Source organism: Filicampus tigris, chromosome 8 (genome assembly GCF_054856515.1).
Source record: "Filicampus tigris isolate MCC_2025a chromosome 8, RoL_Ftig_1.0, whole genome shotgun sequence".
In the NCBI taxonomy this organism is placed as follows: Eukaryota; Metazoa; Chordata; class Actinopteri; order Syngnathiformes; family Syngnathidae; genus Filicampus; species Filicampus tigris.
In genome coordinates this window covers 16,665,973-16,681,048 of record NC_141224.1, presented here as the reverse complement: position 1 = coordinate 16,681,048, position 15,076 = coordinate 16,665,973, and the positions used below count along the sequence as shown (strand labels likewise).

The 15,076-nt window shown below is 41.1% G+C and overlaps 1 protein-coding gene and 1 pseudogene across 1 annotated transcript; one reads left to right on the top strand and one right to left on the bottom strand.

The window, feature by feature from the left end:
• Positions 1–240: 240 nt before the first annotated feature.
• On the bottom strand, positions 241–9,276 carry ice1 (KIAA0947-like (H. sapiens)). The gene is made up of 20 exons (XM_086039001.1): positions 9,058–9,276; positions 8,913–8,971; positions 8,568–8,679; positions 7,537–7,613; positions 7,414–7,451; positions 7,237–7,319; positions 7,069–7,145; positions 6,961–6,998; positions 6,779–6,861; positions 6,653–6,689; positions 6,486–6,542; positions 6,309–6,392; positions 5,888–6,207; positions 3,416–5,773; positions 2,874–3,036; positions 2,292–2,452; positions 1,935–2,125; positions 1,499–1,599; positions 1,307–1,405; positions 241–1,176 (listed from the first exon to the last, which is right to left on the bottom strand). Exons 1-20 carry the CDS (start codon positions 9,145–9,147, stop codon positions 995–997), a joined length of 4,410 nt encoding a protein of 1,469 aa, XP_085895127.1. The 5' UTR covers positions 9,148–9,276; the 3' UTR covers positions 241–994.
• A 2,329-nt stretch (positions 9,277–11,605) lies between these two features.
• On the top strand, positions 11,606–14,480 carry LOC147143920 (uncharacterized; annotated as a pseudogene).
• The last annotated feature ends 596 nt before the right edge of the window (positions 14,481–15,076 follow it).

Genomic DNA, 15,076 nt, shown 5'->3' with positions numbered 1-15,076 from the left:
TTGTGAGTGCAGATGTTTGTCTCTGTGTGCCCTGCGATTGGCTGGCAACCAATTCAGGGTGTCCCCCGCCTACTGCCCGAAGACAGCTGGGATAGGCTCCAGCACGCCCCGCGACCCTTGCGAGGATAAGAGGTATCGATAATGGATGGATGATTCCAAAGGATAGTCCATCCATCCATCCAGCTGTCATCGGGCAGTAGGCAGGGTAGCTGGATCATAACAGTATAGGCTAAAACCATCTCGGGTTGTACTTTTTTTATGGCCAATTAGTGGCTGCATACTAATTCCAATCCCACTAACACATTTACAAATACTAAACATTAAATTGTATCCTTACATATGAGTCTTGACAAAATGATGACAAACACAGATTGTATAATTCGTACAACTTTACTAGCAAAATAATAAATAATCTCTGAAACTGTACAGACATTTACTGTTGGTGGGCTTTCCATAGACAACATATTTACATTATACATTTCCAAGCGCACCATAGTTATGTATAAACACACATCAACATGATTAACAGTCTAAAATTTTGCCTTAGCACAACTCAATGACTGTGCATCTGTTACACAGGGTGTGAATAGTTAAAATATTTAATCAGAAATAATACAAAATACATTTTTCACTTCATTTTCCTTGTTCCTGTCTGACAAGAAATGCACATTAAAAATAAAACTTCAAATCAATACAACGTGCAGATGATTGGAGAATGGTATGAGAGTAAATAAATCTTATCAAAACAGCTCTTAAATTTAGTAAACTTGCACAGCATGGCTAAGGTCACAACATTACCTGAAGTTTGTTCTTTTCAAGCTCCTGCAGAAATAGCATTGAAGAGTCTGTCGGCACCTTAAATGGCCTGCTCAAACATTTTCGTGTGCGTTAATCAAAGGCTGAAAATTGTAAAGCGTATATTACCTTAATAATTTGAAATAAATTGTGTCGATTTTTTGTGAGCAACCAGAGGTCTTTGTGAGGCACGCGTCATTCATTTCTTAATCAGCCTGCAGATCGACGCCAACTGGAAAATGTAGCTTGTGACGACAGGGGGAACACTTTGTGATGTTTCTCCTCGCCATGCTGCAAGCGCGTCCAGGGCTTCTTTGGGGTTGCATGGTGACAAGTCGAACATGCAGTACGCCGCTGCTAACTGCACTTCCCATGGTATACCTGGCCATGAAAAAAACAATTAAATTAGAAGTCGTAGTCATCATGAAAATCCACATTATGTTTTACTTGGTTGTTTGGACACCAGATAATGATCGGGATTATTTTGTCTTTTTCCTCTCATGTTTCATACCTTCACTCTGGCTGTGCCTACCAAAGGTATTGATGACACTGGCCACAGTTAACACTGAAGACATGTTCTTCTCCTTGATTCCCACCTGACCTAGTATGCCTGTTTAAAACAAATAAATACATCAAAATATATCACACTTATTTGCACGCTTGTTGATCGTGGAAAAAATGGTGAACAACAAACACAACTAACCAATTAGCCGGAGGACGGTCGCCACTGTTACATCAGAGATTGGTACTTGTTGGTCTCGGGGCTGTGACACCCACCTGTTCATCAGTGGCCACAATTCTTTACTGTCAGAGCAAAAACATAATTTACAACACATTTCTCCATCATTATTTATTCGTGGACTAACTGTAAGTATGAATGCAAACTGGAAAGCTACAAATGAATACATTGGCCCTTGTGGAATAAAATTGTCTGAACCAGAATCATTCCAAGAAAAAACAGGGGGGAGTCAAAAATCAGTCATAAATCACAATATTTAAGGAAAATACATTCCAAAGGAGAAATCAAATATATTTTCTGAAACAAAGTAGTCAATGTGTGCAAATACTTTCGTTTCAAATCTTTAATTAGAAAGACGTGGAGTACAATTACAGAATGGCATTTTATAAGTGTTTAGTACCTTAAGATATTGTCATAGCTCCACTTCCATGACTTTTGTGCACAAAGTAGATGCAAAGTGAAGACCTGTTCCCAAGCCTCCGTTCCCAGGTCGGTACCATATCGACTGTGTTTCAAGAAAGACAGCTTTGAACCTGACTGCATCTCTGACAGTGTGTGAGAGATCAGAAGTTCAATATCACAGGGTGGGCTCTGTAGGGGCACAGAGTTTCAGTTTTAGCAGGTCTTGTCAATTTGACACAAACAATAAACTATATAACATTGTTTTGACAATCAAAACCAAGCATTAAAATAATGTATTTTTGTCATTTTTTTATACATCTTATCAAGGTTTTGTTTAATGCCTTTTTTTTTTTACCTTTTCCCATCCAAGGTATGCTGACAGGCACTTTGTGAGATCTTGTGGTGCTTTAAGTTTAGTGACTGTGTGTACAGCCTGGCACAGAAGGCTGCTATGAGACAAAACACTGGGCCATGTTGTCACGATAAACAAAATCATCTTGGCGACGTTGGGAAAATCTGAAACAGGAAAGACAGGATATTAAAATGCATTATCTACTTTTTTTTTAACCTCATTCAGTGCCTAGGGATTGAACGAGTTAATCAATCAATATTTATTTAACTCATTCACTGCCAAGGAGAAATTAATTTGTCTTTTCACAGTCCAGCCATTTAATCCCAGGAATTTATTTATATATATTTTTAAATATTTGTTAAACGTTCGGGTAAAAGAGGGTCTGAAAATGTGGCGCCAAACATGGTCAAATGTTTGGAATTGTTCATTTCAAGGAAAAAAAACATTTATTTTGAATGTTATTTCAATGTATTAAATTACAATTGGGTTCACATAAAATGCATGCAGTTCAACATAATATATCACAATAGCCTGACATGTTGTTTCGTGCATTCAATCCTAAAAAATATGATGACAACCTCTAACCTTCAACAAGCAAGCTGTAAGCCAGAGTATGAGCCTTTTCAAAGTCTCTCTTCTGTCGACAGATGGCTGTGTAGACTCTGCAGAGAGCTTGCGCGTATTTTTCGCACATGTCCTTCTTGTCTGTTTTCAGTTTGTTCAAGATGGCCAACTTCATGTCATCTGCCTTCACGTGAAGAAAAAAACAAAAACAAACGCGAGTTCAGATCCACACAGAATATATAGTGCTGCACTTATACTAAATATGTAAAAAAAAATGTCTTGTAAGAAACTAACCAAGGACAAAAGGATATTGACTCGTATAATAAAAAAGAAAGCCCTGCTGAAAAACATCTATGGCGATAAAAATGCCATAATAATGTATGCAGTTTAGAGAAAATTCACGAGTTTAAGAACTAAAACTTTATTGTATCAAATATTATATAGATTGTTACTAGAAACGTCAGCATATTAATCAAATTGTAAATATATATATATATATATATATATATATATATATATATATGACTACAAAACAGCAATAAATACTGAATTAACATACTAACCAAGCTGCTCTGAGAAATCTCAGAAATGACTTCTTTTTCCTCATCTCTCAGCACAGGTTTTGTGGCCAGGTTACCAACATGTATGTGACTCTGGATCACAGGCAACAAATCAAAAGCCTGATGTTCAATACGCTTCAAAAGGCGGACTATAACGCTTTTCTCATCAGGTTCTTCCAATGCCACCGATTGAACCGTTTCTTTTATTTTGATCGGTTGGAGCTTCGGTGTTTGACGCAATGCTGAATCATAGCCACTGTTTGTCAAGGAGGCAGGCACAACTTGTCCGACACTTGGAGAGCTGCCATCTAATCTGGGAGATTTGCTGTTTTTAAACTGAGGCAACTCTGTGGCAAGTCGTTTCTCTCCTCTCATTTCAGGCTTGGTGAAAGCAGTGGCGGGGGAAGTGACTGTTGTAAAACTGGACATCTGACTGTCAGTTGATGGTGGTGATGCTACACTTTCTGAAGAACTAATGCGAAGGTTCCCTCGAAGAATGCTCAATGAGCAAGCACGTGCAGACATTTCTGGGTACATGTTGTCCAGAATCCTCATGGAGTTTTCCTGAGGTGGACAAGGGGCTGTGGACGGTGAGGAATTCAGTGCAGCAGGTAGGCGACCTGGGACAGGCACCGCATGTTTTGGGGTAGCAGAGCCAAACTGAAGAGGCGACAAGGGGACTCCGTTTGGAAGAAGGGGACTTCTGAGAGTTGAAGACGAACACACTTTCTGACTGTTGGGAGTCACAGGGGTCTGGACCTGAGCGGAAGGAGAGGCCAATCTATCCATTAAGGAGGGAAAGGACGGCTTTCCAATGGCATGCCTTGGATTGATTGGTCTACCCGCTTTTGGAGGGGTCTTCAGAGGAGTGAGAACAGGAGGGAGTGGTGGACCCAATTCAGTGCGAACTTCGCAGATGGAGTCCAAGCGTTGAATGGGTTCTGCAGTTGCACTTGTCACCGGAACAGCTGCGGATGCACTACTAACGATCATATCATGATTTTCTTCGTCAGGAATTTCAGCAGAGGTCTCTGATTGACCTCGTCCATTCACATTTGGAACCGTATGTGCTTTCGTGGTGACTGTCTGTCCATCATGAGGTTCGCCATAAGGCAAGCCTTTGGGAACAAGCCCTTCCACAACACCTTTGTTCTGGGATTGCTTCGGCGTTTTGTTTGTTGAAAGGTGTTTGCTGTTTACGCCAGTATAATTTTCCACAGTTTTTCCATAGTCCCCAGAAACACTTGTGTTTACATTGGTTGATAAACAAGACCGACTCAAATGACTGCACAGCAAATACACATTTTCTTCATTCAAGTTAACGGTTGTGTCTGAAGGAGACTGTTCTCTTGTTGTATCATTCCGGAGATCGGTCAGTGGAGATATTGTATCACAAGGTATCTTGTTGGCAATGTTTTCATCTGCAATATTAATCATTGAGACAGGTGGTATATTGCTACTTGGGTTTGACGGAGAAGTTTCCTGAGTTCCTTGCACTTGTTTGTCTATAAGACAGAATCCCTCATTTTCTTTCAGGTCTTCACTTTCTGTATTGCTACAATTAATGTCACAGCTTGGTATAAATGGGTGGTCATCTTGCATTTCAGAGTCCTCTCCATGATGCTCTGCCTTCTTTTGGGGATTTAAGTCTACAACATCTTGAGTTTCCTGCACCAAATGACTTGAGTTTTGAATGTTGTTTTCCTTTTCAGACACGTGTTCCGTATTTAAATCGTCTTTGCCCTGTACAGAGTTGATACAAGTTGAGAAAGTAACTGACTGCACATCTAACACTTCCATGCTGACTACAGTGTTTTCTTTGTGGGATTCTCCACAAAGCGTGGCATGGATTTTACCAAAAGAGACTTTGTCAACATATTTCTCTGTAATAGCAGACTCAACTTTAATTGGCTGTCCTTCAGCTTGTTCCTGCGATTCTGTAGTGTTACAGTGGTCTGTTTCTTGTGCTTTACTGACAGCACAATTAGTGCGAGTTTCTGCACAGCACATATCATTATTAATAGTACTTGCTGGAGCATCCTGTACTTTATCTGATGTGGAAAATGATACTATTTCCTCCACAATATTGTCCTCAATCTGCATTTCCTCACCATTCGTGCTTGGTTTTTCATCCTTTAGCTCTGTGGTGACACTTGATTCATGTCCATTGGATGTGCATTCCATTTCATGTGTTGCTACTTTACACAAAGCTACACTTTCCTCTGTTGTTGTTGAATGCGGTTTTAAAGACAGGTCTGACTTTGCTCTAGTATGCTGGAACTCCTTTTCATTATGACAGTGACCATGTGTGGCATGTTCTCTTTCTCTTTCTCCCGTCTCCATAAAACCTGTTCCATTCTCCTGCAAGGAATGAGAATACATGTGACCAATCACTGACCAAGAAAAGCAAAATTTGTTTTTTTTGTGTGTACAAAATTGCAATTGTTGTAAATGAATAATTGAATAAAGTCTTACAGATAAAGGCGATAAGCAAGGAGGCAGAGGCTTGAACCATTCCAATATCTCATCTGGGTTGGGCGTGTCAGAAGCTTCCCTTGGTTTGACTTGTTTGGACGGGTGATTGTTGTTTGTTGGAAAGGGTTCTTGTTCTAGCTTTGTGCTCTTTATTAGTGGAGATGCTTGTTTCTTTGCTTTCTGTACACGTGGAGATGTTTTCAATTGTGTGTCAGTGCATTTTGTCTGGGTGGAGGATTTTTTTCCATCACTAATATTGTGGAAAGGAATCTGGGGTTGATCGCTCTGACGAATGCATTTGCTTTGTGGAGAGGTGGGCTCTGAAATTACAGGAAAAGTGAAGCTATATGTGATAAACTGGAACACAAGGATTACTAAACAGCTGAAAGCTGCAGCGGTGAGTGTAATCATGAGACCTCACCAGGTAAACGCAGCAAGTTGGCTGACTGCAGGTGTTGCGGTTCCACACAAGCCCACAGACGCTCTAGAAGTACTCGAACCTTTTCTGTAAAAATGGAATCCACAGGAAATATTTAAAACTTGTGGAAAGTTATTGTAGTTTAGACAGTTTGTAACGTAATTGATATCAACAGCACACCTTTGTCAACTTTATGTTCTGGAGGTGTTCTTGCCTGAGTTGACGCACTTCTATATTCTGGGTAGAGAAAATTCAGACTAGTTTGCAACTAGTGTGCACTGTTCAACTGGTTCAAATGCATGTAAATTACAGTGTTAAACATTTTTAAAAAAAATTAATTTTCTTACCTTTGTTTCTTTCTCGCTCCAGTTTTATAAGTCTTCCCTGTAAATACAATGTGACATTTCAATTAAGTAGGTTAAACTCTGCCAGCTTTCCTTTTAAACAATCATAAACTTCATAATATACTGCACCTGGAGGTCAAAAATGTTTCGCTGCAGCAGGACCTTCTCCTTATTTAGCAGTGATATCTGATTATTCCTTTGGGAAACTGATTCTGAAAGTGGGGGGAAACATGTATTGATTCTTGCATCAAGGCATATTTATCATTTTGATTTTAGACAAAGAAATAGATGGTGTTAAGTATTTTAAATACCTTCAAGCAGTGTAACACTATTTGCAAGTTTTTCTTTTCTGTTGATGGACAAAGCAGTATGTTAGGAACTCAAGCAGCTTAAAGACACGTAAATGAGAATGGTCTTACATGCTTGTCATCCTGTCTTGATTCTCTATCAGTTGTTCAACTTTATTTGCATTTTCTTCAGATTTCTTCAACGATATCTGCAGAGACAGACCAATGTTGTATTTCACACGCCACATGCAGACTGACATCAGGGGTTGGTAAAAACGGTCAGAGTGCACTTTTACTTACTTGGACATTCACCAAATCATTTTCTAACATGGCCTTTTCCCGTTTCAGTTGTGCATTCTCAAGTGACTGAGTTTCAGTGAGTTCTAAATGTTTCAAAAAGACACTTTTAAATGACAACAAATATTTAGAATTAACTTAATCATAAGAGTGGTACCTCCGTGTTTGACTTCAAATTACCTTTAATGGCCTTTATTTGGTTTTCAAGCTTCCCATTCCTAAAGTATAGGAAACAAAATGAAAAATATTCACTCAAACCATAATCATATAAATGGCAAGGTTGTTGTTGGAATGATAACTTACTCAGCCAATGTAATACTGTTTTCTTGTTTCAACTTGTCAACTTCTTCAGACATCTGACTATAGTCCTGAAGAATCCTCTACAATAATTCAGGATGGTTAGTATCACAATTGAAGCAAGACAACTTTCAACCACGTCAAGTTACAATACAAAAGTAAAATTAATTGTAATTCGAATAATTAAATGTGTTTATGAATTTTTTTATGACACACAGGGAGGTTACTGATAAGTCACACTGCCGCAGTTAGTCAAATAGATGTTCCCAAACTTCATCGAGCCAGGGCACCATATTGCATTACATAAAATTGCTGAGGACACCAAACAAAACTGTCATAAACAGTACCACTGCTGAAATAACGATGATCACGTCTCAAATTACTTTCAAGTTTACTTACTAAATGTGAATAGCATGCCTGTTTCATTGAACACAAAGATGATATACTCCCAAAAAGACATGACTTCTGATGCTTTACAAATAGAAACAAGTGGATGCACAGGGTCATTATACCTTCTGCTCTCTAGTGGAAGGGCATTTCTACCTGTCAATATATGTCCTTGGATTAGAAACCTTTAAAATCAAGAGTGATCAAACTGTTGCCCACAGACACCAAGTACGAACAAAACAAAACACCACATGAGTATCCTGCAGGCCTGTGACCAGGTAACAAAAAGGAGGACATGTCCAGAAGGCCAAAGTTTATCACACAACCCACAGTCAGGGTTTCATGAAGTCAACTTAAGTTAACTGAAAGGTTTGGCTTGATTCAGTAGAAATATTTACAAAGTGTACCAAATAGCCATGCCATTCTGAACTGTAGGCACAACAGGAATGTTACTCTTTTCTTGTTAATGTGTATTTATGTTACCTGTAGTTCATTGAATGTGTGTCAAATCAAATAGTCATCTCACATTTGTGTTTTACTTTATTTTAAGGAAATCCTGACTGTGGGTTGTGGTCCCTCGTTCCACCTCTGACCTCAACAAATGACTTACAGTAGGAATAACGACATTTTACTGTATGGACAAGACATACCTTTTTATCTTTCAACTCTGCTTGCACAGACTCGTAATCCTCTGTCTTTTTCTCCAAAGTAACCAATCGGCTCTGAAGTTCGTTGTGCTTTTGTTGCAGAGAAATCGTGTCACTAAAAACATAAAAGACACCCGGAATAAAATGAATACGGAGGATGTGCGATTTACATAAAGTAGCTGGTTGTGTTGATCTGTGCTAAAAAAAAAAAATCGGTCGAATTTTGCGCAAGCGAAGTAATGTCAGAAATTTGTAATACAGTAATGCGTTCAGCGAATAGCACTACCCATCGTATACCGATAGTCGTGTGTTTCTTTCGTGTTCTTGTCTATGTGCATCAATACTCACTCAGAAACCAAAATCTTCTTTTTCAGTGACAAAAGTGATGACACATATTCTGTTAAGGTCTGTGTGAAGTGAGAAAGATTAAGAAACAGTGTCTTAGATTAACAAAAACAACATCGTGAACTATGAAGCTTTGTATATGCCAGACCTGATGCAAAACGGAGCAATTCTGACAATTCCCTGGCGTCGCGTCCGACGCTATTGCTACAGGTTTGGGCTGGTTGTCCCCTGGCATCATGGCACTAATTTACAAAATAACAAACAAAACTCTTACAAAATCAATCGTATTCCAATCCACATGGAGTGGCCACACAGGTTCAAAACAAACACATTTTCACGTCTGCAACGTTGCCAAGGACCCAAGGCAGGACCCATTCGGGGAAACTTCCGGAAATGCCAGTCTAAGAAATCATATTTCTCCTTCAAGTATAAACCGAGACTAAGGTTAGTAATGGATTAATAAATTAATCTAATTTGATTTGCTGTGTGTTTCTTTCCGTACATAGTTTTTTCCCCCCAGACCAGAAACAATTTTGCTCTGGCAGTGCTTTATGGCCTATTGGGCGTGACAACACGTTCTCAAACCCCGTACAACACACGCGTGCCTCGCTCCTACTGCACACCCACTGATGACGACAACAAAATATTAGGATTTGTTTTATCCATCCATCCATTATCTAATTATATAAAATTCTGGGATTTACAGGAATGACATGATATTAGTGACATAACTGTGTATAAACCGGTTGGGGGCGGGGGTGCGGTTTAGGTTGGCTGTTTTTTTGGAGGGCTAACGTGTCAACAGCGCGTCCTACTGGTTATAATTTGGCGTTTTCTTTTGCACCCCGACCCTCCCATTTTCAAATCAAACAAAATAAATTTAGGCAATGCATAAAATAAGACTCTTTACTGATAAACAATTACATGCCATTTTAGAATGAAGCAAATGATCCCCAGCGCAAATCTGTTTGTTGGGGGGCGAGCAAAGTGGATTCTATGCGTTTTTAACTCGCTTTGCGTTTAGAGGTACCACCAGTAGATGGTAATGTTGTACAAAGTCTGTATCCCTCTGCTTCTCAAGCAAAACCTCCAGTCAGGTAGGTTGCTGTCACACTAGATCCATGACCACGGACACAGTCAAGTCAAGTCAAGTGAAATGTATTTATATAGTCCTCAATCACGAAAGAGTCTCAAAGCGCTTCACACGCGCACAGTTGATATGTATTAACAACATCCCCTGATCTTAACCCCACAGGAGGGTAAGGACGAACGTAAAAACAAAACAAAACGAAAAAAAACATCTATGGAGGATAAGACACCTTGCGATGGGGGGAACGCCCCTTGCAGGATGACCAGCCTGCAATGGATGCTGCGTGGGCAACATTTAATGTGGTGCTGTACAATGTTAGTTATAATAGTGTAAGAATTTATTTAATTTGATGTAGGAAGATGCCTTCGGAGAAGTGGCTCCTCCTCAAAATCAGACCCATCCATCCATCCATCCATCCATTATCAATACCGCTTATCCTCACAAGGGTCGCGGGGCGTGCTGGAGCCTATCCCAGCTGTCTTTGGGCAGTAGGCGGGGGACACCCTGAATTGTTTGCCAGCCAATCGCAGGGCACACAGAGACAAACATCCGCACTCACAATCACACCTAGGGGCAATTTAGAGAGTCCAATCAACTCACCATGCATATTTTGGGAATGTGGGAGGAAACCGGAGTACCCGGAGAAAACCCACGCAGGCACGGGGAGAACATGCAAACTCCACACAGGGAGGCCGGAGCCGGGATCGAACCCACGACCTCTGAACTGTGCAGAGGACGTGCTAACCAGTCAACCACCGTGCGGCCAAAATCAGACAGTCGACCACCGTGCGGCCAAAATCAGACCCAGTTAGTCATCATCTTCCAAACCGCTTATCCTATACAGGGTCGCGGGGAGTTGCTGGAGCCTATCCCAGCCGTCAATGGGCGAAGGCAGACTACACCCCGAACTGGTCGCCAGCCAGTCGCAGGGCAAGACCCAGTTAGTCAATTTGGAAATCTCCATAGCAGCACGTCTGAAGAGGTGGTCCACTACAGATCTTGTTCAGTTGGTACAGAATCCGTACAGAGACATGCAATTCATTTGTCATCACCTATAGGCCATTCTCCAAGCAAGGGCGGAGGGGACAGGAGAAAGTGAAGCGGCAATCAAACAAGCCAACATGTAGTTCAACTGAATGAGAGAGTATACAAATAAGTCTCAAGTCGAGTTTTAAACTTTTCTAACTGAGGTGGCAACTCAAATTTCCATGCAGGGCATTCCAGAGCACTGGAGCCTGAATAGAAAATGTTCACGAATTTACGGATTTCTTTTTAGCTCTCGGGATCTCTAAACTACCAGCGTGCTTTGATCGACAGTTTCAGGACGGAACGTGCTAAGCCGTGTAATAATTTATAAGTGGGTAGCAAAACCTTAAAACAGTAGTACATACGTATATTTAACTTATGGGTTAATTTCTTTTAACACAATCAACCCAGTCAGTCAATAATAACAAGGGTGGGGAAAGGAAGTTACAGTGGATCTTAAAAGTCTACTCACTCCTGTTAATATGTCTTTTTTTTTTGTCACACAAAAATGTGACTTCCTCTGTGAGCTGTGGAGAGGTTTTGAATCTCAGTGATCCTAGAGCTAAATTGTCTGAGGCTTATGCCTCTGTCAGGGTCACCAAAGGCAAGCAGGTCCCAGGTGAGGCACCAGACAAAATATGACAAACAGATGGATGGATGAGAGAGAGAGAGAGAGAGAGAGAGAGAGAGAGAGAGAGAGAGAGAGAGAGAGAGAGAGAGAGAGAGGGGAAATTGTCACAGCAGTATTCACAATATTCACAGTAATATTCACAATTTAAAAAAAAGGGAGCATTCATCAAAGAAAAAGAGTAGACAAATACAAAAGCAGCATTTAAGGGCTCAATCTGAGCGAGAAGAACAATAGCGGGTTTAAGGTGTTACCTATACTGCCATGGCAGTAATAAAAAATATGTATAAATATAGTCCAATTGCCAGCTCACTGGCCAAACAAGTAGTGCAAGTATTGCGATGGGAATTTGCTGTTGGCCTTTATTTAACCAGGTTAAAAACTCGTTGAGATTTACCATCTCTTTTGCAAGACTGACCTCACCAAGAGGAAGCACACGCTAAACCCGAATTAGTAGAGTTTACTAGAAATTCGCATGGAAACCGATTGCCTTAAACCACTTCAGTTTTTACACATGGTAAAATGGCTTTCACATTTCTACCTTAGGTACTCCAAGTGCTTTAATACTTTCCTCCTTTACCTACTGATGACACAGCATCAGGGTGGTTCAGCATCAACATGGTCACAAGTGGCCCGGCATCGAACCCCAAACCCCGAGGGTTGGGAGTTGACCACTCTACCACGAGCCATGCCACCCCAACATGTTAAGTAGTAAAAAATACATTCAGCTGAACATGTTTAATTTACGTTGTATTCATGTGAATGCAATTTGCTAACTCATTGCCAATTGTAGCAAGTTGATATAAATAATAATTTTGCTTTAGTTACACTACATTGATTGAGGCTGAACCTAGAAAGAAATTCAACATTTAAGACATTCAAATACTTTAAATAACAATTATTTCATTGTAGAATTAATTTCCAACTGTTTTATAGGGTATAAACATACATTATCTCTAAGGGAGAAGCCTGCGCAGCCTTACGTATCCAGAATCTTGTTCTTTCTGTCACGATCCACGGCTCACGACCATTGTTGAGGATAGGAATGTAGATTGACTGATAAATTGACAGCTTCGCCTTTGGCTCCTCACATTCTCCAACCCAGTCTGCCAATCCAGAGGCATTGTCCCCAATCTCAATGTGATATAGTAGAGGCGTGTCAACCAGGACAGCCCCACAACAGCCATAGCCTTTAGGAATTTATCTCATCCACTTGAGTCTTCGCCGCCCAAGAGATTTTTAACCACCTCTGTGACCTCAACCCCAGAGTTATGACAACCCACCTCATAGAGCCCAGACCCTGCTTCCCCATGGGAAAGTGTGTCAGTGGAATTGAGGAGGTCGTTGAGGCATTCTCCTCATCAACTCAATGTCCCAACTCCTGAGTCGAGGTCAACATCGCCATGCCATGATAACAGTGTCAAAGGTGCACTGCTCCCTCCTCCAGAGATGTCGAATGGTGGACCAGACTTTCCTCAAAGCTTTTCGATAGTCGTTCTTCATGGCCTCACAGAACTCCTCCCATGGCCAAGTTTTTGTCTCAGCGACCACCAGAGCTGCGTTCTGCTTGGCCAGCCGGTACCCATCCCAGTCGGCTATTTTTTTTTTTGTTTGTAAGTTAGTTTCTAGTGTGGTTTCTCTCATTTTATTTTTTGTTATCATTTGTTAGTTGAGAGTTTTTGTTGCACCACCTGTACATATAGCGCTTGAAGCAGTTGGGGTGAACTTCCATTTTTGTGGAACAGTGTTCTCCTGTTTTTATTATCTTAGGAAGTTGGGTTTCGTGGAAATATTTTGGTTTCGTTTTTGTTTTTCATAGGGTTTAGATAGCTGGTTGGGTAACATTAGATGTGTTTTGTTTGTTATTTTGGCTTGGGCTTGCCCCGAAGGAGCTTCATTGTAAATTAGGATTCTCTATTGTTTTTCTTTTTTGTGTGCATGGTAATAGACCACTCAGCTTAATCACAGCACTACTGTGTGGTCTCGTTGTATGTTGCGTCTGCTTAAGCCTCGACAAGGCCATAACTTGGGCAATGACAGTGAGAACTGGGGGTGAAATGTTCATATATACAGTCGTTGTGTGTGTTTGTCTCCCTCTCTTTCTTGGGTTAGGTTTAAAATGATTGTGTCATATTGATTCCTGAAACACATCTAGTCTTATACTTAAGACTGTAAGAGAATGGGAGACCATGCTGACCATGGAGTCCAGAGGGGGAGCACTCTCCAGCACACCATCCAAGAACCCCGAAAAGGCTGTGCACCAGGGTGAACCCCAAAGTACAGGCGTGAAGCTAGGGGCCAATAAATATGCCCACATCTGCCTCTCATCTTGGGCAAGTCCAGAGTGTAAGAGTGTCCAACTCCTCTTGAGTGGATTGGTACCAGAGCCCAAGCTGTGTGTGGAGGCGAGTCTGAATATATCTAGTCGGAACTTCTCTGCCTCGCGCACCAGCTCGGGCTCCTTCCCTGCCAGTAAGGTGACATTCCATATCCCTAGAGCTAGTTTCCCTGCCTTTTGCCACCGCTTGGCTCACAGGGCACCCAACCCCTTTGACCCCTTCCACAGGTGGTGAGCTCATGGGAAGGGGAACCCACGTCGCCTTTTCGGCCTGAGCCGGGCCGACGACCATGTGCTCGCCAACGAGCCCCACCTCCAGGCCTGGCTCCAGAGTGGGGTCCAGGGCGCGGGTAAGGGAAAATGTGGACCAATCATGTTATTCATCATAAGGGGTTTGTTAGCCGTGGTTTGTCTGGTTCCTCACCCTAGGACCTGTTTGCCAAGGGGGACCGGGGGCAGAACGCCCCTGACAACTTAATTTTTTTATAGGATCATTGGGACACGCAAAACCCTAAACCATGGTAAAGTGGGAAATCAAGGGAAATCAAAATCAAGATAAAATTTTGATTAATTATCCAGTCAAACTATGTATACCCTCTCCAAACACTCACCGTCTGTTGGGCCGCTTTGAGATATCATACATGGTCCTATGCCTGTTGTGTGCCCAGGATTAAATATATTTTGTGATCGTATTTTATGACTTTGAATTAAACTTAATCCAGTGGCATTGTTTGTTGCCATTGATACAACCAAGGATTATTCATGAGAAGAATTTAAGCACCTACTGGTAATTAATTTGTTAGAAATCAGGAGTTTCCTTTGATACCTTTTCTAGCTGGTTTTGTGACACAAAATGAGCAGTGCAGTGCCTTTTCACCATGTCATCCAACCAAAGTTGTTGTGATTGATGTGTGTGTATCCTGATGGAAAGATAACTGTCTCTTTCAGTGGACCACCTGAGTGTCTCTCAGGCGAAAAGGCTAATCTTTCTAAACAGATGAAGTCAGAGATAGTAAAGTTTTGAACAGGGCTAAGTAAGACCTTCTTTAAGTAATGCTTTGCCTTTTACCAGATTTATCTTGATC

Excerpts from the sequence above, each read along its gene's own strand:
- ice1 (XM_086039001.1), bottom strand. The coding sequence starts at position 9,147 with ATGATGCCAGGGGACAACCAGCCCAAACCTGTAGCAATAGCGTCGGAC. Across the intron at positions 6,393-6,485 it reads AGAACATAAAGTTGACAAAG|AAAAGGTTCGAGTACTTCTA; the intron begins GTGTGCTGTTGA and ends CCATTTTTACAG. Across the intron at positions 1,406-1,498 it reads GACCGTCCTCCGGCTAATTG|GCATACTAGGTCAGGTGGGA; the intron begins GTTAGTTGTGTT and ends TGTTTTAAACAG.